Source organism: Hordeum vulgare, chromosome 7H, assembly GCF_904849725.1.
Source record: "Hordeum vulgare subsp. vulgare chromosome 7H, MorexV3_pseudomolecules_assembly, whole genome shotgun sequence".
Lineage (NCBI taxonomy): Eukaryota > Viridiplantae > Streptophyta > Magnoliopsida > Poales > Poaceae > Hordeum > Hordeum vulgare.
Window position 1 is genome coordinate 159,183,006 of NC_058524.1, and position 27,340 is coordinate 159,210,345.

A 27,340-nucleotide genomic window follows, 5' to 3' on the forward strand; every position below is an offset into this window, starting at 1 on the left:
CTCAAAAGATGCTCGGAGTGTTCGGCTTGGCCTTGCTTCAGATGGATTCAACCCTTTTGGGCTCATGAGTTTATCACACACTACATGGCCTGTCATTCTTATCCCATATCACTTGCCACCTTGGATGTGCATGAAGCAACACAATTGGATTATGTCAATGATTATTCCAGGACCAAAGTCAGCAGGAAATAACATAGATGTATACTTGCAGCCCTTGATTGATGAACTGAATATTCTATGGAAGGATGGTGCTTACACATATGATGTTGCAACTAAAAGAAATTTCCAGATGTATGCATGCTTGTTATGGACCATCAATGACTACCCAGCTTATGCAATGCTGAGTGGTTGGAGCACAAAAGGGAAGCTAGCATGCCCGTATTGCCACAAACATACAGATTTTTTATGGCTAAAGTATGGTCGAAAGCATTGCTACATGGGACACCGACGTTTTCTGCCGAGGACCCACAAATGGCGTCGAAACAAGTGCTTGTTCAACAACAAGACAGATAATAGCGAAGCTCCAGTGGCACTTACTGGTGAACAAGTTGTGCGGGAGCTTGATAGCATTCAGCATGCACCGTTTGGACGGTCAAATAAGAGAAAACGACCGGAAACTAATAGCTGGCATAACTGGCGGAAGAAAAGTGTATTTTTCCAGCTCCCATATTGGAAGCACTTGCTCGTTAGGCACAATTTGGATGTTATGCACGTCGAGAAGAACATTTGTGAAAGCATTCTAGGGACTTTGCTTGAGATGGATAAGAAATCAAAGGATGGTGTGAAGGCTCGTCTTGATTCGGAGGACTTGAAAATTAGGAAGGACCAGCATCCAAAGCCCGGTAAGCATAAGTATGAAATAAAGAAAGGTTGCTACACTTTAAATAAGGAAGAGAAGAAAATGCTCCTCAAGTTTCTGCAGAGCATTAAGATGCCTGATGGCTATGCTTCACACATTAAGCGGTGTGTGGTCCTCGATAAGTGCAAAATTAGTGGACTCAAAACTCATGACTGCCATGTTATATTTCAGAAACTTCTTCCTATTGCGTTGCGCAAGCTTTTGCCAGAGAATGTTGTTAACCCATTGCTTCAGCTGAGTAAATTCTTTTCTGATTTATGCTCGAAAGAGTTAAGGGATGAAGATTTGGAGAAGTTGAGCCAAACAATTCCAGAAACTCTATGTTAGCTCGAGATGATCTTTCCACCAGCATTCTTTGATATTATGATGCATCTTCCAATTCATCTTGCTGAAGAGGCCCGGTTGGGAGGGCCTGTCTTGTATAGATGGATGTATCCAATTGAGCGATACTTGCATATGCTCAAAGGATATGTGCGTAACAAGGCTCAACTAGAAGATTCTATTGCAGAGGGGTACATACTTGAAGAGTGCATGACTTTTTGCAGTCGATTCCTTGATGGAATGCCTACCAAGCTAAGTCAGTCCAAACGTCATGAAGATGGAGGTACAGATCAACCACCAACAGGGATTAGCATAATGAGTACAGTTGATTACTCCAAGAAAGGTTTTGTTTGTGAATCATTCTCTTTGGCTGAGATTAATAGAATGAGGCATTTCATAATAAAAAACTGTGAGGAAACTGCGCCATGGATGGAGTAAGCATACTTGTGTATTTATTTCACATCGTGATATGCATTAATAATTTGCTTTTGAACTAAAAATCATTTCTCTTTAAAGTGAACATCTTCAGGAGCTCACAAGTAACAATTCTCCTAATCCTCAGAAACGGCACAAAGAAGAGTTTGTTGGATGGTTTGAGAGATGGGTAAGTTTCTTTCGTATCTTCACTAGTGTTCCTCATTATAATGTATCAACGCTGTACATTACACTCACACAAATTCTATTCGATGAAACAGATTACAGAACTCCACAATGATGGCAAGGTCAGCAGTCTACTTTATGCACTAGCTAATGGACCTGATCACCTAGCTCGTGTATACAACCGTACAATTTTGAATGGATATTTTTTTCGGAATTCCTATATAGAGAAGGATTTGAGTACCCAAAATAGTGGCGTCATAGTTACGGGCGATGCAACCACGGGCAATATTGATTATTACGGGGTGATCAAGAAAATCATATTTCTTGACTTTCCTCCTGATAAGGAGGTTGTTCTATTCCAGTGTGATTGGTTTGATGTGCCTCCTTCCAATAGAACTGAGAGTAAGGGGTATAAGAAGGACACCAAATATGGAATTATGGAACTCGACACTACTCTAGACAGATTCAAGGGGGACCCTTACATTCTAGGCCTCCAAGTTCAACAGGTTTTCTATGTGAGAGATGTGAAGAACCCTTATTGGGCAGCTGTTATTAAAATGAATCCACGCAATTTGTTTGCTCCTTCTGTTTTAAATGGCGTAGGCCTTGATGAAGCTGCTAAAGATGATGAAGGTGGTGAGGCAGATGTAATGGATGCCATAGATGCAGAAATTACAGTGCCAAATATTACACTACCTGAAGAGATCACTAGTTGGAGTAGAAATGATGACGAAGGATCAAGAGTTGATGTTTCAGTCATAACAAATATAAAACCTGTTGAGTTTGAAGATGTTCAATTCAAATCTGATGATGATACAGATGATGATGAGGCTTATGTAAATGATGGCCACATTGCTCCTTTGGGAGAAGAAGAATTGGATGATGACGAGGGGTTCTTTGTGTAGACTTAAATCTCTTGGTAAGGTGATTTTCACATGTTTAAGCCATGAATATGAATTCCTGAACTTTTTTTATGGGTACCTATGAGTGCTACTCAAGAAACTATGCTGGTGTACCAAACATAAGTTTAGCCAGTCATCTTCTATAGGGATGCTACTCAAGAAACACTTACGAAACTAACATAGAAATAAATCTATGTACCAAACATAGAAATAAGTTTAGCCAGTCAGCTTCTATAGACAATGTTAGATCAACTGGCAGAAATAAATCTATAATGGCCCCCAACTCGCAGAAATAAGCATCATGGGTCGGAATTCGACGCGCATTTCTGAAGATCCTAGTCCTTACTATTTCCGGCACCAAAATCTCCACATCTACTTCAGATTAGTAGCACTTTACTCTTTACTCTTATCTGATTTGCCATGTCATGTCATATCAAAAGCTATCTAAATTTCTCACATATCTTACAGTAGGTCTTGTTGTAGGGACTTATAGTACGTGATTGATTCAACAAGAAGCAATCAAGTTGCCATGCCCTGTTACGATCGCCAAGAAATTCTTATGGCCGAAGTGAAATGAAATCTGCATCGGGACGACGGCGGCCGGAGTTTGGGAGAAGGACGTACCGTATCCGAGGAACACGGAGTTGAGGGAGGCGAAGACGGAGCAGGCGAAGACGTATCGGGTGCTGCTCCGGCGCCGGCCGCCACGAATGCCTTCCTCCGCGTGCTCCGGAGGCTGCATATCTTACTGAACGATTTAACAGAAAATGAGCTCGTTGCATTTGGGACATAGGGCTTACTGAATGAGATATAGGATCCCCAAAAAACAAAAACTAAGATATCAATTATGGAAGCGCGTTTACTGAACTGTAAGGCTATGTTTGGTAGCAAAATATTAATACCACAGTTTTCACTCATAGCCAAACAGCTCAAAGTAATTAAAACTATGGTATTTAAAAAAACTGTAGTATTCCTGGAATACTTCAAAAATATTTTGTTATCAAACAGTGCCTAAGTGAAAGCTTCTGCCAATTTCCTCTCCTGAAGGATCAACATTTTTCTCGGTCACACCGGAAAGAGCTAAAATTATCTTACAGTGAAATGCATTTACCTCTCACAATTATAAGCAAGCGAAGCCTTTGCCAAACGGTTCTTCTCTCCATCTGTACTTCTAATGCTTCCAGTTGTAAGAGCCGTAGCATCTCCATATGTACTTCTGATGCTTCCAGATGTAAGAGCTGATGCTCCCGAGGGGCGGTCCTGCTACAGCATCTCGCTGCTGGAGCGGATGCCCTTGAGCGCGCTCAGGTCCAGGTTGGGGAACACTGAGCAGCGGCACCGCGGGCACTTGACGTTCAGCCGCAGCCACTGGTCGATGCACTCCACGTGGAAGTTGTGCGCGCACGGGAGGCCATGCACCTCGTTCCCCACCTTGAACTCTTCCAGGCAGATCGGGCACTCGGTGCAGTCCGTCGGCACCGCTTTCAGCATGAACTTGGCGAGCTCCTGGATCAGAGCCTCCACCGCTTCCCTCTGAAAGAAGCACAAGAGATCACATTTAGCACATTTAGATGTATTCTTGTGATGATGATGATGATGATGCAGCATATGGCAAATTACACTTCAGGTAATGCTTGTAAGCAACTCTCACCTGGGCTGTTGTCAGGTAAAGGCCAGGATGATATGCAGTGTCTTGGCCCATTCCTCTCAGTTCCAAGCCGACCGCTTCGAAAGCCCAGTCAGGCACACGAATCATGTCAACCAAAACCTGCACACATGAGCGTCATGTTAATAATGCTGTCATATTACCTTCCTACTGCTAGAAATAACCTAGCCAGCTCTTGTGTGGATTGAAACTTGTGTGCTAGGACAAAATATGCAATCCTGACTGCTTTGGACATACTGAATAGAATAGTATTGATAAAGATTCGTAATAACTTAATATGATATGTTGAAGCTTCCCTAATGTTGACAGATCACTTTCTACATACAACGCCAGTAAAGAAATAAATGGAAACATTACCCCGTATTCAGAGACCGGAATCCTCTGTTGTGCCCTCAGTTGGAGAGCATGCCTTCGGTTTAGCCACTGCCATGTAAATAAAAGCATGGAAAATGTGAAATTCCTCTAGTAATCATATCAGAAAGTTCAGCCCAGCAAAATCTTGGCCACTGACGTCTACACTTCAGTTTGTATTGTGCAAATACAAAGAACACTCGACAGATTCATCATGTTTTTAGTAACTGGATATGATACTAGCTGATGCAAACCAGATATGAACAATCCGATGTCGTATTCACAACTCAGTACATGCGTCAAACAGAATTTAAATACATCCAATTCAAATGGCAATAGACATGGATATCCCTACAGTCAGGTAATACACAAGCAGGCTAAAGTAACTACAATAGTCTATGAAGATCATATGCTATACATCAGTAGATTTTGATTGACATGAACCTTGCTAACGCTAAATATTGCCATCCTTTGTACAATAATCATGTATAAGCAGCACTTGAATAATATTTCAATCACATTCAAGCTTTGATTTTGTATGGACAAATTATGCAGCAGTACCTTTCCAACAGCCACGCAATCAGCAATCCAATCCCGGACTGTTCGACAGTCGTCGTCCCCTGTCCCCTCCCCGTCCTCTGCCCGCAATCGGCAATCCAATCCTGGACCGGCAGCCGGCGAGCGAGCGAGCGAGATGGCGACGCTGACCTCGGACCTGTTGCGGCCGGTGCACGAGGCGTAGGCGCTGGATGAGGCGGCGCTGCTGCGGTACGCGGCCGCGCACGTCCCGGGCTTCCCCGCACCGGCGCCGGCGCTCGCCCTCACGCAGTTCAGCCACGGCCAGTCCAACCCCACCTACTGCCTCGAGGCCTCCGCGCCCGGCGGGGAGCCCCAGCGGTACGTGCTGTGGAAGAAGCCCGCCGGCGCCATCCTCCAGTCCGCCCATGCCGTCGAGCGCGAGTTCCAGTTCCGCCAAAGATCCTCCTCCTCCGCCCTCGCTGCCCACCTCGGTTCCCGCTCCCCAATCCCGCTCCCTCCCGTCGGCGGTGGGCTCTCCTGTCGGTGGTGGGCTCTCCCATCGGCGGTGGACTCTGCTGCTAGGGATTTGGCGGAGAGAGTGAGGGAGGGGAATGGGTAAGGGTAATGGGAAGTGAAGTGAAGTGCAGAGAGAGAGTGTGCGCTGCGCCTAGACAGCGATTAGGAAAAAAAAACCTAAACTGTCCGTGTAGAAAAAAAATTCCATCATGATAACTTAATGGTTCGCCTAGGCCACGATAACTTAATCGGAACGGCAGGCACTGTGAAAATGTACATGATAGACATTAAAGAGAATGTTAAACACTACTAACCAAAATACGGTTAAGTACTGAAACGCGCCACGCGGTTTTATAGGAGAACCCATAATATATCACCAAAGGGCAAATATATTGTGTCATGACTCATGATACATATTACACAACATAAACACGCACAGATGTTCCAGGAAGAAGAGTACAAGATTTTACCTGATAAACATTGCCGCAAAGGATTGCACATAGCACCAACGCCATGAACCTCACGTCCCCTGCTTCAGCAAAGGCCCAAAATAGCCCTCCAAACCCGAGCAGAAGAGAAAGGTTCGCTGCATACTGTGTCACTGCTCGACTGCACATCAGATGACACTGTAAAATGTTTCATTCCTGAATACAGGTATGCAAGCATGTAGGATGTTACTACTGCCCGGTAATGGAAACGAGCAGTACCTGCCAACAATGTTGACAACAAATTCTTTCTTGTTCTTATCAGCACCGGTATCTGAATCGTAAACGTCATTGCTGCAGCAGAGTGGGTCAAAACACAGTTAAGTCTAGAACAGGGGAATGTCTGAATGGTTGAACAGTGCTTTTGATATAAGCAGAATGTATGTTGTATGTTCTTGCTGCAGTAGAGTAAAAAATACAGTAAATCCATAGCAGGGGAATGGGTGGTTGAACAGGGTAATGAATGTTGCATGTTTCTGTACTGTACGCGAGTTTTACCTCAGATTGAGCCAGGTGATCACGAGGACAGCAGCTGCCAAGAGGCCGAAGTAGCACCTGGCGAAGAACAGCCCCGCGTGGTTGTAAGCAGCAGTAGCCCCTACCTACAGGTGCAAGCAACCGTCAATGCAAAGAAAATGTGTATGGTGATCGTAGTTGCAAACCACCAAATGTTGTGTGATCTTCCAGTTTGGCTTGTTGTTGCAATTAGCTGCGATCAATGATCCAATGCTCATTCTGATTTGCATGCTAACAGGTTACAATCCTGAATTGCAGGGTTAAGCATTGGCAAGGGCCTGCACCGACCGGGGTCATGGGGAGGGAGGAATTTGTAGCCGCGGGGAACTCACGGTGAGCGGCACGAGCGCCACGGAGTAGATGGGCAGCTCGGCGGCCCTCTAGAGCAGCATGGCGCGTGACAGCTCGCCGGCGTCACCGCCTCCGCCGGACGCCGCTGCGGCCGAGCACCGCACCCGCCGTAGCGTGCGGCGCCTTCCCCGGGGCTCTGCGGAGACTTCAACGCTGCCACGGGCACAGGGAGAGGGAGGGGAGAGAGGGGATACGAGGAGAGGCGCGAGGGCAATGCCGGCGAGCGGTATCGGCTCGGAACGCTGGCTGGGGGAGGGCTCGGGTTAGATTAGGAGTGGCGTTCCATCGAGCGGGGCACGGCCGCCGGCCAGGGGCAGATGGGAGCGGCGGTGCGGTGCTCGGGTTCGGGCTAGCGAGCGTGCATGGATAAGACTGGGGGGATCGGAGACGTCGACGCGCGGCAGAGGCAGTGGGCAGGGGTGACCAGCGAAGCGTGAAACGTTTTTTGAGTTCGAGCGGCGGAGAGGCGTCCCACCTCGCCCATGATCAAGCAAGGGCAAGGCTCCTATCTTCCGTTCCGTTTGCTCGCGCTCCGTCTCCGTGTCCGTGTGGCCATTGCCCGTGTGCTCCATTCCGATGCCAACGAGACTAGCCAATCAAGGCTTTTTTGGTTTGCAGGAATATTATAAGAATTTCATAGCATAGGGTTTTCAAAGAAAAAAAATACTATGAAACCTTTTGATTTATATGAATGGATTCCTATTCCTATCTATATCTATACCTAATCTATACCTAATAATAAAGAGGCTATTGCTTCCGTCGGAAAACCCACCACATTATTTTTATAAAAAAACCTGTAATTTTTGTTATTCAACCCGCGTTCCATCATTATTTTAATAAATCAAAATGATTATAAAAAGATTAAAAGCGTGTGGTTTTTTTTCTCCCGTTGCAACGCACGGGCCCTTTTGCTAGTATTAATTATATGTCTATAATTAAGACGAAAATGCAGAGATGTTCTATTGCTCCTTTTTTGCATCACTAGGGATTGTTGCAACATGTTATAGATATTACCATGATTGCACAATTTGTCGCAATATATAATAGTTATTGCAACACAATGAAGGTGAGGCAAAACATCGTCCTATTACAACCAATACATGTTTTGTCGCAATACAAAGCCATTTGTTTGCAACAATGTCTATGTCTAGTGCCGCACTTCGAAATTGTTGCAATATGCGCCAGAATATTACCACAAAGATTTACTTTGTTGCATTACCTAAGCCTCTATTGCAACAAACCGACTAATTCCCACAACGAAACTTATTTGTTGCAATATCACTGCCATATTACAATGGTGATCCAATTTGTGGCAATACACGATTTCTATTGCAACAAAACGGAGTACTTAGAGCAACAAAACTGGAAAGTGGCAATATGTAGGGCATATTACCACGAACTGAAAGTTTGTGGTAATATAGCGTTTTATTGCCACGAAGGATTGTTGTAGAAATAAATTTTGTTGCAATAGACTGTATTCCTTGTAGTGCGAGTATGGTTCAGGATATGAGAACGTAGCCTGAGCATGAGTCGTTTCAATGACGAATCCCACCTCCTCTGATGTTAAAGCTTCTTTAGGGAGGGAAGTTGTCCAAAAAAGGTCTCCCTACGGATCGGCGACGAACTACAAGTTCCCGAACTGAATCTCATTATTGGGGGCGAAACTGCGACCTTGTCCAAGTGACCGGCGGGATCGACATGTAACACAACATTGTCAAACACAAAGATTTGTTCAGGGACAAAGATATCCCTAGTGAGGATTTCGTTGCTGATGATGACGCGAGCCATTGATCCTTCTCATGATCCTGTAGTGGAGATCGCAATGAAAGAACCAATGTCGGTGTCAAAACCAGCCAATCTCGAGTAGGGGGGTCCGAACTGTGGATCTAGGATCGATGTCTAACAAGAGACAATGGAGATGGTGTTTTACCCAGGTTCGGGCCGTTGCTACTGCAACAGAAGACCTTCCAATGTTGCCAGAAATTGGCACGTTGACGAGAGAATACTTGACTTCATCTTTCTGCTACTGCTACACCTTAAGGGACTTCCTAGGCAAGTATGCAAAGGATTTCCCCCGTGGCCTTGGAGCCTTGCGTTGGTGTTCCCTCGAAGAGGAAAGGGTGATGTAGTGTAGCGGTGGTAAGTATTTCCCTCAGTTTGAGAACCAAGGTATCAATCCAGTGGAGGAGTATCTCAAGATCCTGCACAAACACAAAAGATTCGTCCCAACGCTATGAAGGGGTTGTAAATCCCTTATAGATTGTTTGCCAAGTGAGAACTGAAAGCAACAAAGTAACAAAGCAACGTAAAAGCGGAGGTGTAAACAATGGATGTGAATAGACCCGGGGGCCGTAGTGTTTACTAGTGGCTTCTCTCATGAAAGCAAGTAGACGGTGGGTGAACAAATTACTATCAAGCAATTGATAGAACCACGCACAGTCGTGACGATATCTATGGCAATGATTATATCTATAGGCATCACGTCCAAAACAAGTAGACCGATACTTTCTACATCTACTACTATTACTCCACACGTCGACCGCTATCCAGCATGCATCTAGTGTATTCAGTCCAAAAGAACAGAGTAACGCCTTAAGCAAGATGACATGATGTAGAGGGATAATCTCAAACCAATGATGAAAACCCCATCTTTTTAACCTTGATGGCAACTACTTAATGTGTGCCTTGCTGCCCCTACTGTCACTGGGAAAGGTCACCACATGGTAGAACCCAAAACCAAGCACTTCTCCCATTGCAAGAATCGTAGATCTAGTTGGCCAAACAAAACCCAAGACTCGGAGAGACTTACAAGGATATTAAATCATGCATATAAGAAATCAGCAAAGACTCAAATACATATCATAGATAATCTGATCACAAATCCACAATTCATCGGATCTCGACAAACACACCGCCAAAGAAGATTACATCGGATAGATCTCCATGAAGATCATGGAGAACTTTGTATTGAAGATCCAAGAGAGAGAAGAAGCCACTTAGCTACTAACTACGGACCCTTAGGTCTGAAGTGAACAACTCACGAGTCATTGGAGGGGCGATGATGATGATGAAGGAGCCCTCCAACTCCAAAGTCCCCTCCGGCAGGGCGCCGGGAAGGGTCTCCAGATGAGATCTCGCAGAAACGGAAGCTTGCGGCGGCGGAAAAGTATTTTCGAGGCTCCCCTGATTTTTTTCCTGAATATTTGGGAATATATAGGCCAAGGATCTAGGTCAGGGGGCGGCCACGGACGCCACAAGCCCTAACACGGCCGCCTCCCCCCTGGTGGCAGAGTGGGAGCTTGTGGGCTCCCTGGAGCCCACCTGGCTTGGCCCAGAGGCCCCCTGATCTTCTTCCGTTCGGGAAAAAATCATTTCAGGGTTTTTATTCCGTTTGGACTCCGTTCCAAAATCAGATCTGAAAAGAGTCAAAACATAGAAAAAACAGGAACTGGCACGTGGCACTGAAGTATAAGTTAGTCCCAAAAAAAGATATAAAAGGTACATAAAACATCCAAAGATGACAAGGTAACAACGTGAAACCATCAAAAATTGTAGATACGTTTGAGACGTATCAAGCATCCCCAAGCTTAACTCCTGCTCGTCCTCGAGTAGGGAAGTGATAAAGAATGAATTTTTGATGCTTTCATGCTACCTAGCATAGGTGTCCTTTGTAATTCATCTTATGTGACGTGAATGTTCAGATCCATTAGATTCAAAACAATAGTTTGCTATTGACGTGAAAACAATAATAATTCAAGCAAACTAGCAAGGTAATCATGAACTTTCAAAATAACAAGGCCAAAAGAAAGTTATCCCTACAAAAGCATATAGTCTGGCTATGCTCTATCATCATTGCACAACGAATTTAAATCATGCACAACCCCGGTATTGTCCAAGTAATTGTTTCACACCTTTACTTCCTCAAACCTTTTCAACTCTCACGCAATACATGAATGTGAGCCATGGTTGTAGCACTATAGATGGTGTGGAGTGTGGTGGAGGTTGCAAGACAAAAAAGGAGAAGATAGTCACATTAACTAGGCATATCAATGAGCTGTGGAGATGCTCATCAATACATATCAATGTGAATGAGTAGGGATTGCCATACAAATGATGCACTAGAGCTACGAGTATGTGAAAGCTCTTAAAGAAAACTAGTGGGTGTGCATCCAACTTGCTTGCTCACGAAGACCTAATAAGGCAATTTTGAGGAAGCCTATCATTGGAATATACAAGCCAAGTTATATAATGAAAATTTCCCACTAGCTATATGGTGGTGACAAAATGAGAGACTCTCAATCATGAAGATCATGGTGCTTAATATGCACAAGTGTGGAAGAAGTGGTAGCATTGTCCCTTCTCTCTTTTTCTCTCATTTTTTTATTTATTTTTGGGTGGGCTCTTTGGCCTCTTTTTTTTTATTTTGGTGGGCTTCTTTGGCCTCTTTTATTTCCTCACTTGGGACAATGCTCCATTAATAATGATCATCACACTTTCAACTCAAACTTAGAGCAACTATGACTCTATATGGAATGCCTTCGGTAGTGTACCGTGGCAATGATCTAGCATGGCATAGACATCAATGGAAATATCATGCTAGCTATCTTACGATCATGCAATGGCAATGTAGGCGTGGTGGCACATGTCATGGTGGTAGTTGCATGGCAATATATCTCGTAATGACTTTGAAAAAGCCATAGTAGGTAGGTATGGTGGCTGTTTTGAGGGAGGCTAATGGTGGGTTTTGTGCACCGGCAAAAGTTGCACGACACTAAGAAGATAGTGATGGTTGTAGGTGAAAGTGCATCTAAACCATGGACTCAACATTAGTCATGAAGAACTCATATACTTGTTGCAAAAGTTTTATTAGTAATCGAAACAAAGCATTCAACGCATACTCCTAGGGGAAGGGTTGGTAGGTATAAACCATCGCGCGATCCCGACCGCCATGCAAAGGATGACAATCAATATACTAATAATGCTCAGATTTCATCACATAGCGGTTCACCATACGTGCATGCTACGGGAATCACTACCTTCAACACAAGTATTTCTAGATCCACAACACCTTACTAGCATGACTTCAATATTACCATAACCACAACTCAAAACTAATTGAGATGAATCAAACTTCTCGAACTATTCAATGCACATGAAGGTGGAAATTTTCGTATACCTTTGGATAACTACCCCTTTTGAGACTACTTTCAAAGCATAGATCAACTACCAAGCCACGCACTGCTGTGCTCTAAAAGATATAAGTGAAGCACATGTGAGCTGAATTGTCTACCAAAAGATATAAGTGAAGCTCGACAAAATCACGGTGTGTGCATGTCTCTCTCTCTAGGTGTGTAGCAAGGATGATTGTGACAATATAAAAAAGACTCCTACGATACAAGACGCTCCAAGAAAAAACACATAACATGTGGTGAATAAAAATATAGCCCCAAGTAACGTTACCGATGGATTGAAGACGAGAGAGGGGATGCCTTCCCGGGGCATCCCCAAGCTTAGGCTTTTACGGCATCCTTGAATCTCTTGGGGTGCCTTGGGCATCCCCAAGCTTGAGCTCTTGACACTCTTTATCTCTTTGTCCATAAGAACTTCACCCAAAACTTGAAAACTTCACAACACGAAACTTAAACAGAAACTCGTGATAACATTAGTACAAGAAAGCAAACGACCACTTCCTTAGGTACTGTAGCAAACACAAATTCTACTTGTGCTGATGTTGGGTTACTGTACTTTCAATATTTCATGGCTAATACCCCCCGATACTATCCATAGTTTCATCAAAATAAGCAACCAACACAACAAAAACAGAATATGTTAATAGCAGGCCAGTCTGTAGCAATCTGTATATTTCGTATACCTCTGGTACTTCACCAATTCTGAAAAATTACGACAGTCTGCGGCATTTGCGTAGAAATCAGCAGCAAAAGGAATCAACTCAAAAGCTATTACAGAAAACAAATTAAAATTCTTTTCGTGAGCAGAAAGTTTCTGTCTTTTCCAGCATGACCAAACGATCATCCCCAAGACTAATCATAACGGTTTTGCTTGGCACAAACGCAAAAAGAAACACAAAAAACACAATCATACCAGAATTATTAAAGTGTGGAAAATACAAAACAGAAAGAAAAAGGATATATTCGTTGGGTTGCCTCCCAACAAGCGCTTTTGTTTAACGCCCTTAGCTAGGCAAAAGGTGATGGAATCACGTATAGTCATCTTTGGTGCTCAAACCATAGGTAGCCCTCATCATAGATTAATAAGGCAATCTTATTTCCTTTCTAGGTAAGTGCTCCATGCCCTTCTTTAAAGGAAATTGAAATCTAATATTCCCTTCCTTCATATCGATGATAGCACCAATAGTCCTTAGGAAAGGTCTACCAAGAATAATGGGACATGAAGGATTGCAATCTATGTCAAGTACAATGAAATCCACGGGTACATAGTTCTTATTTGCAACAATAAGAACATCATGGATCCTTCCCATGGGTTTCTTGACAGTAGAATCCGCAAGATGCAAATTAAGAAAACACTCTTCAATCTCATGAAAACCAAGAATATCACATAAAGACTCTGGAATCGCGGAAACACTAGCACCCAGATCACACAAAGCATTGCATTCATAGTTTTTGATCTTGATTTTGATAGTAGGTTCCCACTCATCATGAAGTTTTCTATGTATAGAGACTTCTAGTTTGAACTTCTCTTCAAGAGATTTCATCATAGCATCTACGATATGCGCGGTAAAGGCTTTCCTTTGGCTATAAGAATGTGGAGAGTTTGCAATGGATTGCATCAAAGAAATGCATTCAAACAAGGAGCAATTATCATAATTGAATTCCTTGAAATCCAAAGTGGGAGTTTCATTACTACCCAAAATTTTGACTTCTTCTACTCCACTCTCCACACCTTTATCATCAACATACGTGGACTCCAAATCATTGGTGCGTTTTTCAACCAAAGTGGATTCGTATCCAGCCCCTCCATAAGTAGGTTTGACACGCGAAAACAAAGATGCAAGAGGAGACACACCAAGCACTTTAAGATCTTCGTGATTTGCATCACTAGAATGCACCCTTTTAAACCATTCATGTCTAGCGCGAATTTGGGCGGTTCTTTCTTTGCTCTCATTCATGGAGATACGCATAGCTTTCAAAGTTTCATCCAAGTTGACCTTGGGAGGAGCGCATCTAACTTTCAAAGCATCAATATCACAAGACATCCTATCAACGGTTTTAGCCAAATCGTCTATTTTGAGTAGTTTTTCCTCTATGGACGCATTGAAAATCTTTTGAGAGTTGATGAACTCTTTGATATTACTCTCTAAATCAGAGGGTAATTTGTTGTGATTTCCATAAGTGTTGCCGTAGGAATTTCCATAATTGTTAGAGGAGTTACTAGGAAAAGGCCTAGGAACATAGTTTCCTCTAAAAGCATTGTTGTTGCCAAAATTGTTCCTACCAACAAAATTCACGTCCAAACTAGCGTTGCTACTCTCAATCAAAGAAGATAGTGGCATATCATTAGGATCTATGGTAGCATTTCTACTAGCAACTAAATTCATCAACTCGTCCATCTTAGCACTAAGAGAGTTAATCTCTTCTATAGCATGCACCTTTTTGCTAGCAGGCGACCTTTCAGTGTGCCACTGAGAGTAGTTGGTCATGATATTGTCCAACAGTTTTGTAGCGTCTCCTAACGTGATTTCCATGAATGTTCCACCTGAGGCGGAGTCCAAGATATTGCGAGAAGCGAAATTCAAGCCAGCGTAAAAGATTTTTATTATCATCCACAAACTCAAGCCATGAGCGGGACAATTTCTAATCATAAGCTTCATCCTCTCCCAAGATTGTGCAACGTGTTCATGATCAAGTCGCTTGAAATTCATGATATCGTTACGTAAGGAGATGATCTTAGCCGGCGGAAAATACTTGGATATGTAAGCATCTTTTCACTTATCCCAAGAAACAATACTATTTTTAGGCAAAGAAGAAAACCAAGTTTTTGCGCAATCTCGCAACGAGAAAGGAAAAAGTTTCAACTTAATCACGTCATTATCCACATCTCTTTTCCTTTGCATATCACAAAGCTCAATGAAGGTATTGAGATGGGATGCGGCATCTTCACTAGGAAGGCCAGAGAATTGCTCTTTCATAACAAGATTCAGCAGAGCTGCGTTGATTTCATACGATTCCGTACTAGTGGCGGGAGCAATCGGAGTACTAATAAAATCATTATTATTAGTGCTTGAGAAGTCGCAAAGTTTGGTGTTTTCAGCCATTATGACTTCAACAAGCAAACAAGCACACAAGCAAGCAAGAGAACCAGCAAAGGAAAACGACAAAGGAGAAAGGCAAATGAAAACGAAAAATGTGAAGTGGGGGAGAGGAAAACGAGAGGCAACTGGCAAAAAAGTAAATGCAGGAGATGAGTTTGTGAGACCTACTTGGATAGATCTCTCCTCCCCGGCAACGGCACCAGAAATACTTCTGCTACTGCAACAAAAGACCTTCCAACGGCGCCACAAACACGTGCTGACGGGAGACTATTCTTGTCTTGATTCTCCTCAGCAACGGCACCAGGAATCCTTCTGCTACGGCTACACCTTTAGGGACTTCCTAGCCAAATATGCAAAGGATTTCCACGTGGCATTGGAGCCTTGCGTTGGTGTTCCCTCGAAGCAGAAAAGGTGATGTAGCGCAGCGGTGGTAAGTATTTCCCTCAGTTTTAAGAACCAAGGTATCGATCCAGTGAAGGAGTATCACAAGTGCCTGCACAAACACAAAGAACCTGCTCCCAACGCTGTGAAGGGGTTGTCAATCCCTTATGGATTGTTCGCAAAGTGAGAACTGAAAGCAACAAAGTAACAAAGCAAAGTAAAAGCGGAGGTGTAAACTATAGATGTGAATAGATCCGGGGGCCGTAGTGTTTACTAGTGGCTTCTCTCATGAAAGCAAGTAGACGGTGGGTGAACAAATTACTGTCAAGCAATTATAGAACCGCGCAAAGTCGTGACGCCATCTATGGCAATGATTATATCTATAGGAATCACGTCCAAAACAAGTAGACCGATACTTTCTGCATCTACTACTATTACTCCACACGTCGACCACTATCCAGCATGCATCTAGTGTATTAAGTCCAAAAGAACAGAGTAACGCCTTAAGCAAGATGACATGATGTAGATGGACAATCTCATATCAACGAAGAGCCCACCTTGTTACCCTTGATGGAAACTACTCAATGTGTGCCTTGCTGCCCCTATTGTCACTGGGAAAGGTCACCACATGGTAAGAACCCAAAACCAAGCACTTCTCCCATTGCAATAATCATAGATCTAGTTGGCCAAACAAAACCCAAGACTCGGAGAGACTTACAAGGATATCAAATCATGCATATAAGAAATCACAAATCCACAATTCATCGGATCTCGACAAACACACCACCAAAGAAGATTACATCGGATAGATATCCATGAAGATCATGGAGAACTTTGTATTGAAGATCCAAGAGAGAGAAGAATCCATCTAGCTACTAACTACGGACCCGTAGGTCTGAAGTGAACTACTCACGAGTCATTGGAGGGGCGATGATGATGATGAAGAAGCCCTCCAACTCCAAAGTCCCCTCCGGCAGGGCGCCGGGAAGGGTCTCCAGATGAGATCTCGTAGAAACGGAAGCTTGCGGCGGCGGAAAAGTATTTTTGAGGCTCCCGTGATTTTTGTTCTGAGTTTTAGGGAATATAGGCGCAATATCTAGGTCAGGGGGGCGCCAGGGAGGCCACAAGCCTACCCACCGCTGCCTCCCCCCTGGTGGCGGAGTGGGGGCTTGTGGGCTCCCTGCAACCCTCCTAGCTTGGCCCACAGCCCCCTAATCTTCTTCCGTTCGGGAAGAAATCATTTCGGGGATTTTATTCCGTTTGGACTCCATTCCAAAATCACATCTGAAAAGAGCCAAAAACACAGAAAAAACAGGAACTGACACTTGGCACTGAATTAATAAGTTAGTCCAAAAAAGATATAAAAGGTACATAAAACATCCAAAGTTGACAAGATAACAGCATGAAACCGTCAAAAATTATAGATACGTTTGAGACGTATCAGTTTATCAAAAGGAATATCACTCTCATAAACCTACACAGAGAATTCACTTCTACTACTCTTATCGGGTTATCGAGACCATGGATCTCTTCGATAGGTGGTAGATTTTTGACATCTTCAGATTTAATGCCTTTCTCTTGCATAGATTTCTTGGCTTCTTGCATATCTTCGGGACTGAGGAATAGAATACCTCTTTTCTTAGGAGTTGGCTTAGGAGGTGGTTCGGGAATAGTCCAGGCATTATCGTTGATCAAGATGTTATTCAGTAGGATCTCAGCTTGTTCTACAGTTCGTTCCCTAAAAACACAACCGACACAACTATCTAAGTGGTCTCTAGAAGCATCGGTAAGTCCGTTATAGAAGATATCAAGTATCTCGTTCTTCTTAAGAGGGTGATCAGGCAAAGCATTCTGTAGCTGGATGAGCCTCCCCCAAGCTTGTGGGAGACTCACTTCTTTGAGCTGAGCAAAGTTGTATATTTCCTGCAAGGCAGCTTGCTTCTTATGGGCAGGGAAATATTTCTCACAGAAGTAATAGACCATATCCTGGGGACTACTCACACATCCATGAGCAAGAGAAGTGAACCAGGCTTTAGCGTCATCCTTTAGAGAAAAAGGAAACAGCTTAAGGATATAGTAGTAGCGGATCTTCTCCTCACTAGTGAAAAGGGTGGCTATATCGTGTAGTTTGGTAAGATGGGCTATGACCGTCTCAGACTCATAACCGTGGAAAGGATCAGATTCGACTAGAGAGATTATCTCAGGGTCGACAGAGAATACATAATCCTCATCAGTGATAAAGATAGGTGAAGTGGCAAACTTCGGGTTGTATTTCATCCTAGCTTTTAGAGATTTTTCCTTCCACTTGAGAAGTAATTTCTCAGCGTCATAGCTTCCTTACACGCATGAAAATCCTCAGCTATCTCTCCCTCCATAACATAACCCTCACGTATATCAGGCACTTCATATCTAGGAGAGCTAGATCTAGCAGGAGCAAAAGCAGGTTCTATCTCAAAAGTATCGACAGTTTCAGAAGCATCACGAGCATTGGCAGGAACTCTAGCAATATGAGTATCAAGGAATGCCCCTAGTGGCATATCAGGCTAATTGGTATCTCTAGCAGTATCAACCATAGCATCATCAGGCAAAATAGCATCTCTAGCATCATCAGGCAAAGCAGTATCAAGCATAGCATCTCTAGCAGTATCAGTCATAGCATCTCTAGAAGTATCAGGCATAGCATCTCTAGCAGTATCAGGCATAGTATCATCAAGCATAGTAGCATCATAAGCATCATCAAGCACACGCGACACATCAAGGTTTCTAGCAGGAGGTGGTGTCGCAAACTTACTCATAACTGAAGGTGAATCAAGTGTAGAGCTAGATGGAAGTTCCTTACCTCCCCTCATAGTTGAGGGCAAGACTTTGGTTTTTGGATCTTTAAGATTCTTCATAGTGATCAGCAGATATAAATCCCAAGTGACTCAGAGAATGTAGCTACCCCTTCCTGGCAACGACACCAGAAAAATGATGTTGACTTGCAACTATTCCTGACTTGATGCCTCCACGGCAACGGAGCCAAAAAAGAGCTGCTTCCAATTGCTCAACAATTAGCAATTGTCTTGCAATAGCCCACCAGCGCGTGGGATAGCGGCAGTTTTCGAGGGTAGAGAATTCAACCCAAATTTGTTGGTTCCACGACGGGAAGTGAAAGAATATTCTCAAGTATTAGCAGTTGAATGTGTCAGATTCAACCACACCTGAAAGATTAGTGTCTGCAAGCAAAGTATCAGCAGCAAAGTAGTATGATAACAACGGTACCAGAAACGATCTGTTGACGGCAGACTATTCCTAACTGTTGTATCAATGGCGCCAGTAAGTTTCCCGTGGACGGGAAATATTCTTTCCCGTTAACGGTGCCAGAAAAAGTATTGTAGCAGGTAGCAGCAGTGTAACGAGTAACAGCAGTGGCAAGGAACAACAGTAGTGACAGCAGTAGCAAGTAGCAACAGTAACAAGTAACAGTAGCAGCAAGTAATAGTAGTAGCAACAGTAGTGACAACAGCAGCAGGACAAAGCGAGTAACAATAGCAGCAAGTAATAGTAGCGGCAACAGTAGTAACAGCAGCAGAGCAAAACAAGTAATAGCGGCAGTGGGACAAACTCGTAGGAAATGGGTCGGTGATTCATTGGATGACATTCATCACGCAACAGTTATAACACGGAGAGATATGTGGCTAGCTCCCGTTCGTCAATGTGATGTAGGCATGCATTCCGTGTGTAGTCATACGTGCTTAGGGAAAAGAACTTGAATGACATCTATTGTCCATCCCTCCTGTGGCAGCGGGCTCCAAATGGATACTATGAGATATTAAGGTTCTCCTTTTAATAAAGAACCGGACCAACGCATTAGCACTTGGTGAACACATGAACTCCTCAAACTATGGTAATCACTGGGAGTGGTTCCGGTTATTGTCACTCCGGGGTTGCCGGGTCATAACACATAGTAGGTAACTACAACTTGCAAGATCGGATCTAAAACACACATATATTGGTGACAACATAATAATTGCAGATCTGAAATCATGGCACTCGGGCCCTAGTGAGAAGCATTAAGCATGGCAAAGTAGTAGCAACATCAATCTCAGAACATAGTGGATACTAGGGATCAATCCCCGTCAAAACTAACTCGATTACATGATAGATCTCATCCTACTCATCACCGCCCAGCGAGCCTACGAATAGATTAGTCACGAACGATGAAGAGATTCATGGAATTGGATCTGCAGCCCAAAACGGACTCCAGATTTGCCCTCCAGATGAAGAACAGGATGTGGCGGTGCCTCCGTATCGCAAACGAGATGAAATCTTCTCTCTTGATTTTTTTTCGAGACGAAAGGGAATAAATAGAGCTGGAGTTGGGGGCGGCAGAGCCACATGGGCCCCACAAGCTTGGTTGTCGCGGACAGGGGGGAGGCCGCGGCGACAGGGCTTGTGGCCCACTGGCCCGTCCCCTCCGGTGGATCTTTGTTCAGGTATTTTTCATATTTTCGAGAAATATTCTCCGTAAATTTTCTGGACGTTCCGAGAACTTTCATTTCTGCACAAAAACAACACCATGGCAATTCTGCTGAAAACAGCGTCAGTCTGGGTTAGTTCCATTCAAATCATGCAAATTAGAGTCCAAAACAAGGGCAAAAGAGGTTGGAAAAGGTAGATACGATGGAGAAGTATCAGTCTTCATGGACGATTTTTCCGTCTATGGAACCTCTTTTGACCATTGTCTCCACAACCTTAATAAACTTTTGGAGAGATGTGAGGAGACGAACTTGGTACTCAACTAGGAGAAGTGCCACTTCATGGTCAATGAGGGAATTGTTCTTAGCCACAATATTTCTGAAAAGGGAATCGAGGTGGACAGGGCAAAGGTCGAAGGAATCAAGAGGATGCCTTATCCTAAGGATATCAGAGGTATTCGTAGTTTCCTCGGTCATACTGGTTTCTATGGAAGATTTATTAAAGACTTTTCTAAGACTTCGAAACCCCTAACTAATCTTCTCCATAAGGATATTCCTTTTGTGTTTGATGAAGATTGTAAGGAAGCCTTCGAAGTTCTTAAGAAAGCCTTGATAACCGCACCTATTGACCAACCACCTAATTGGAATTTGCCTTTTGAAATCATGTGTGATGCTAGTGATTTTGCTGTTGGAGCTTTGTTAGGACAAAGGGTTGATAAGAAATTTAATGTTATACATTATGGTAGCAAAACCCTTGATAGTGCTCAAAAGAATTACGCTACTACTGAGAAAGAGTTTTTAGCGGTAGTGTTTGCTTGTGATAAGTTTAGGCCTTACATTGTGGATTCTAAAGTCATCATTCATACTGATCATGCTGCTATTAAGTACCTTATGGAAAAGAAGGATGCCAAACCAAGGCTTATCAGATGGGTCCTTCTTCTTCAAGAATATTATTTGCAGATTGTTGATAGGAAGGGAGCAGACAACCCTGTAGCAGACAACCTTTCCAGGATGGAGGACATACCACATGATCCTATTCCGGTCAATGATAGTTTTCCTGATGAACAATTAGTTGTTTTGAAAGTACAATCTAATTCCGATCCATGGTATGCAGATTATGCTAACTTTATTGTTGCAAAGTTTTTTCCTCCAGGTTTAACATTCCAGCAGAGGAAGAAGTTCTTCCACGACTTGAGGTATTACTTTTGGGATGACCCACATCTTTTAAGAGATGGTGCGGATGGGATCGTGAGGAGATGCATACCGGAGCATGAGTAGAGGATATGTTGAGACAATGTCATAACAATCCTTATGGAGGACATCATGACAGTGAGAGGACCGCACACAAGGCTCTCCAGTTAGGTTTTTATTGGCGTACTCTCTTTAAAGACGCTAGAAATTATGTTTTATCTTGTGATAAGTGCCATAGAGTAGGTAATATTAGTAGGAGAAATGAGATGCCTATGAATTATTCTCTAGTCATTAAGCCTTTTGACTACTGGTATTTTGATTTTATGGGTCCTTTTCCTCCTTCACACAAGTACACTCACATCTTAGTGGATGTTGATTATGTGACCAAGTGGGTTGAAGCAATCCCCACTGAAAGTGTTGATCACAAGACATCTTTAAAAATGCTCAAGGATGTAATCTTCCCTAGGTTTGGTGTACCTAGGTACCTCATGACCGACGGAGGATCACATTTTACACATGGTGCTTTTAGAAAAGCTCTAGCCAAATATGATGTTAATCATAGAATTGCTTCACCTTATCACCTTCAAACAAGTAGGCAAGTTGAGCTCACAAATAGAGATATCAAGTTGATTTTGCAAAGGACTGGTCCAAAAAGTTAGGAGATGCCTTGTGGGTGTATAGAACTGCTTACAAAAATCCCATGGGGATGGCTTCCTATAGGATGGTCTATGGCAAGGCATGCATCTACCTTCAGAGTTAGAGCACAAAGATTTCTAGGCTGTTAGAGAGCTTAATGCTGACCCATAGATTGCTGGTGAGAAGCGTCTCATGAACTTGACTTCTCTAGATGAGTGGAGAAGTGAAGCTTACGAGAGCGCAAAAATGTTCAAAGAAAAGGTAAAGAAGTGGCATGACAAGAGAATTTTGAAACATGAATTTAATGTTGGTGATAAAGTTTTGTTGTATAGATCTCGTTTCAGGTTTTCTTCGGGTAAACTACTTTCCAAGTGGGAAGGATCGTACCATATTGAATAAGTCTACCGCTCCGGTGCAATCAAGATTAATAATTTTGAGGGCACAAAACCACATGTTGTGAATGGGCAAAGACTCAAGCATTACATGGCTAGAGACCCCATCAATGTAGAGGTGGATGTGATATAGGTAGCCACTCATGAAGAACATATTGCAAAACTATGTCAGACATCGGCAGAAGCAGAATAAGAATAGGTATGAAATACGGTAAAGAAACATAGCGAACATCAATAAAAGTTCTGTATTATGTGTTTTTGCAAAATTAGGAAAAGTCCGAGCCAAAGTGGAGCCGGGGAGGAGCTGGAGGTGCTCCAGGAGACCTGGTGGCGCGGGCTACCTCCTGGTCGCGCCAGGAGGCCGCCTGGACCACCCGGAGTCCATCTCCGACCCCACTTTGGCTTTTTACCTTCCTTTTGAGGTAGAAATTTTTGCTATGTATTTTCCTAGGTCGTCCCGGCTTTGTATCTTGTGATTCCATGCGTTTTCTTTTCGATCTGTTTGTGCGAGGGGAACTTTCAGCAAACCTAGGTGCCATGGCTTCCCCAAAATACCCCAAGGACAAGTTCTTCATCAACGTCATCAACTCTTACCTCACAGAGGTAAAGAGACACCCTCAAACACTTTGGGTGGAGGATGGTGTCCTCCACAAAGAAGATCTGAAGGGACCTGTCAAGGAGGGGAGCACCGAGGCCAGGATGGAAGAGGTGGAGCAAGAAGTCTTCAAGTACAAGTTGATGATCGAGCATGGTGTCGAGGCCAACTTCGATATCGTCGCCGAGCTGAAGAAGCAACATGAGAAGGATATGAAGGAAGTGTGATTAATCATATCCGCACTGGAAACCAAAGTGTTCGAGCTTCAAGGGCACATCTATGACCTTCAAAACCAGAACTATGAGTATGAACTATTTTTTTTGCGCATAGGCTTATCTATCGAAAGAAGGATCTTGGAGACTGAAGAATCCTGTGTGGAGGGAGGACCTTTGCCATGTAAGCTTTTCGCTAAATATTAAATGAGGAGCAAGAACAAGGATGAAAAGTGAAATCTTCATGGGTAATGGCATTCCCTTAGCTTGTTCCAAGCTTGGGGGAGTGCCTGGTATCTTTATCTTTATCTTTTATGGTTGAGTTTAGTGTCGTATCATTTCTAGGGAAGTTATCTTATGAAATAGGTGTTTGCATTGAGGTCTATCATTCCTTTGTGGAGAGTATTGTATCCGTGACTGTGCAGTTGTCTATGATGGAATATTAATGAGAAATCTATTGGTTTCTTTGCTACACCTAGAATTCTCTTCATGCAATCGACCTTATATGATGATTCTTATGGGAGTATTGATCTTACATATGAGGTATGAATTTGAAATCTTTATTTAATCTTGGCAAACATAGCATTGGTCATAACAACAAGCTTGAGTTTTTCTAGTAGTGACATAGCCAAAACCTTTATGTTCTTATGCTTGAAGTGTTATGCTGACAAGGAAGATGATGTCTGTTATGCTACTGCACAAAATACCTTCCAGTGGCGCCCGAAATGGGAACGTTGACGACACCAGGAATCCTTCTGCGTTGGTGTTCCCTCGAAGCGGAGAGGATGATGTAGCACAGCGGAGGTAAGTATTTCCCCTAGTTTGAGAACCAAGGTATCAATCCGGCGGAGGAGTATCTCAAGATCCTGCACAAACACAAAAGCTTGCACCCAACGCAATGAAGGGGTTGCCAATCCCTTATAGATTGTTTGCCAAGTGAGAACTGAAAGCAACAAAGTAACAAAGCAAAGTAAAAGCGGAGTTGTAAACGATGGATGTGAACAGACCCGGGGGCCGTAGTGTTTACTAGTGGCTTCTCTCATGAAAGCTAGTAGACGGTGGGTGAACAAATTAATGTCGAGCAATTGATAGAACTGTGCAAAGTCGTGACGATATCCATGCAATGATTATTTCTATAGGCATCACATCCGAAACAAGTAGACCGACACTTTCTGCATCTACTACTATTACTCCACACGTCGACCGCTATCCAGCATGCATCTAGTGTATTAAGTCCATAAGAACATAGTGACGCCTTAAGCAAGATGACATGATGTAGAGGGATAATCTCAAACCAATGATAAAAATCCCATCTTTTTAACCTTGATGGCAACTGCTCGATGTCTGCCTTGCTGCCCCTACTGTCACTGGGAAAGGTCACCACATGGCAGAACCCAAACCCAAGCACTTCTCCCATTGCAAGAATCATAGATCTAGTTGGCCAAACCAAACCCAAGACTCGGAGACTCTTCCAAGGATATCAAATCATGCATATAAGAAATCAGCAAAGATTCAAATATATATCATAGATAATCTAATCACAAGTCCACAATTCATCGGATCTCGACAAACACACCTCCAAAGAAGATTGCATCGGATAGATCTCCATGAAGATCATGGAGAACTTTGTATTGAATATCCAAGAGAGAGAATAAGCCATCTAGCTACTAACTGCGGACTCGTAGGTCTAAAGTGAACTACTCACGAGTCATTGGAGGGGCGATGATGAGGATGAAGAAGCCCTCCAACTCCAAAGTCCCCTCCGGCAGGGTGCCGGGAAGGGTCTCCAGATGAGATCTCGCAGAAACGGAAGCTTGCGGCGGCGGAAAAGTATTTTCGAGGCTCCCCTGGTTTTTTGCGGAATATTTTGGAATTGATAGGCCAAAGACCTAGGTCAGGGGGCGGCCAGGGAGGCCACAAGCCTGCCCACCGCCGCCTCCCCCCTGGTGACGGAGTGGGGGCTTGTGGGCTCCCTGGAGCCCACCTGGCTTGGCCCAAAAGCCCCCTGGACTTCTTCCGTTCGGGAAAAAATCATTTTGGGGTTTCTCCTCCGTTTGGACTCCGTTCGAAAATCAGATCTGAAAAGAGTCAAAAACACGGAAAAAACAGGAACTGGCACTTGGCACTGAATTAATAAGTTAGTCCCAAAAAGATATAAAAAGGTACATAAAACATACAAAGAAGGCAAGATAACAACTTGAAATCATCAAAAATTATAGATACGTTTGAGACGTATCAAGCATCCTCAAGCTTAACTCCTGCTCGTCCTCGAGTAGGGAAGTGATAAGAATGAATTTTTGATGCTTTCATGCTACCTAGCATAGGCGTCCTTTGTAATTCCTCTTATGTGACGTGAATGTTCAGATCCATTAGATTCAAAACAATAGTTTTCTATTGATGTGGAGCAATAATAATTCAAGCAAACTAGCAAAGTAATCATGAACTTTCAAAATAACAAGGCCAAAAGAAAGTTATCCCTACAAAAGCATATAGTCTGGCTATGCTCTATCATCATTGCACAACGAATTTAAATCATGCACAACCCCGGTATTTGCCAAGTAATTGTTTCACACCTTTCCTTTCTCAAACATTTTCAACTCTCACGCAATACATGAGCGTGAGCCATGGTTATAGCACTATAGATGGTGTGGAATGTAGTGGAGGTTGCAAGACAAAAAAGGCGAAGATAGTCACATTAACTAGGCATATCAATGAGCTGTGGAGATGCTCATCAATAGATATCAATGTGAATGAGTAGGGATTGCCATACAAATTATGCACTAGAGCTACATGTATGTGAAAGCTCTTAAAGAAAACTAGTGGGTGTGCATCCAACTTGCTTGCTCACGAAGACCTAAGGCAATTTTGAGGAAGCCTATCATTGGAATATACAAGCCAAGTTATATAATGAAAATTTCCCACTAGCTATATGGTGGTGATAAAATGAGAGACTCTCAATCATGAAGATCATGGTGCTTAATATGCACAAGTGTGGAAAAAGTGGTAGCATTGTCCCTTCTCTCTTTTTCTCTCATTTTTTTATATATATTTTTATTTTTGTGGGCTCTTTGGCCTCTTTTTTTATGGGCTTATTTGGCCTCTTTTATTTCCTCACATGGGACAATGCTCCAATAATGATGATCATCACACTTTCAACTCAAAACTTAGAGAAACTATGACTCTATATGGAATGCCTTCGGTAGTGTACCGTGGCAATGATCTAGCATGGCATAGACATCGATGGAAACATCATGCTAGCTATCTTACGATCGTGCAAAGGCAATGTAGACGTGGTGGCACATGTAATGGTGGTAGTTGCATGTCAATATAACTCGGAATGACTTAAAAGCCATAGTAGCTAGGTATGGTGGCTGTTTTGAGGGAGGCTAATGGTGGGTTTTGTGCACTGGCGAAAGTTGCGCGGCACTAAGAAGATAGTGATGGTGGAAGGTGAAAGTGCATCTAAACCATGGACTCAACATTAGTCATGAGGAACTCATATACTTGTTGCAAAAGTTCTATTAGTAATCGAAACAAAGCATTCAACGCATACTCCTAGGGTAAGGGTTGTTAGGTATAAACCATCGTGCGATCCCGACCGCCACGCAAAGGATGACAATCAATATACTAATCATGCTTAGATTTCATCGCATAGCGGTTCACCATACGTGCATGCTACGGGAATCACTAACTTCAACACAAGTATTTCTAGATCCACAACACCTTACTAGCATGACTTCAATATTACCATAACCAAAACTCAAAACTAATTGAGATGAATCAAACTTCTCTAACTATTCAATGCACATGAAGGTGGAAGTTTTCGTATCCCTTTGGATAACTACCCCTTTTGAGACTACTTTCAAAGAATAGATCAACTACCAAGCCACGCACCGCTTTGCTCTAAAAGATATAAGTGAAGCACATAGAGCAAAAGTATCTAGCTCAAAAGATATAAGTGAAGCACATGTGAGCTGAATTGTCTACCAAAAGATATAAGTGAAGCTCGAAAAAATCACGGTGTGTGCATGTCTCTCTCTCTAGGTGTGTAGCAAGGATGATTGTGACAATATAAAAAAGACTCCTACGATACAAGACGC

At 43.2% G+C, this 27,340-nt stretch overlaps 1 protein-coding gene across 1 annotated transcript; it reads right to left on the minus strand.

Annotated features, from left to right (window-relative positions):
• Positions 1-3,945: 3,945 nt before the first annotated feature.
• On the minus strand, positions 3,946-4,851 carry LOC123408539 (E3 ubiquitin-protein ligase SIS3-like). Its single transcript, XM_045101626.1, has 3 exons — positions 4,706-4,851; positions 4,334-4,450; positions 3,946-4,215 (listed from the first exon to the last, which is right to left on the minus strand). Exons 1-3 carry the CDS (start codon positions 4,790-4,792, stop codon positions 3,946-3,948), a joined length of 474 nt encoding a protein of 157 aa, XP_044957561.1. The 5' UTR covers positions 4,793-4,851.
• Between the last annotated feature and the right edge of the window lie 22,489 nt (positions 4,852-27,340).

What these genes read in the sequence shown, in the direction of transcription:
- LOC123408539 (XM_045101626.1), bottom strand. Translation starts at nt 4,792, where the DNA reads ATGCTTTTATTTACATGGCAGTGGCTAAACCGAAGGCATGCTCTCCAA. An exon ending in TTCCGGTCTCTGAATACGGG is followed by an intron (nt 4,451 to 4,705) that starts GTAATGTTTCCA and finishes TCATGTGTGCAG; the next exon opens with GTTTTGGTTGACATGATTCG. An exon ending in TTTACCTGACAACAGCCCAG is followed by an intron (nt 4,216 to 4,333) that starts GTGAGAGTTGCT and finishes TGCTTCTTTCAG; the next exon opens with AGGGAAGCGGTGGAGGCTCT.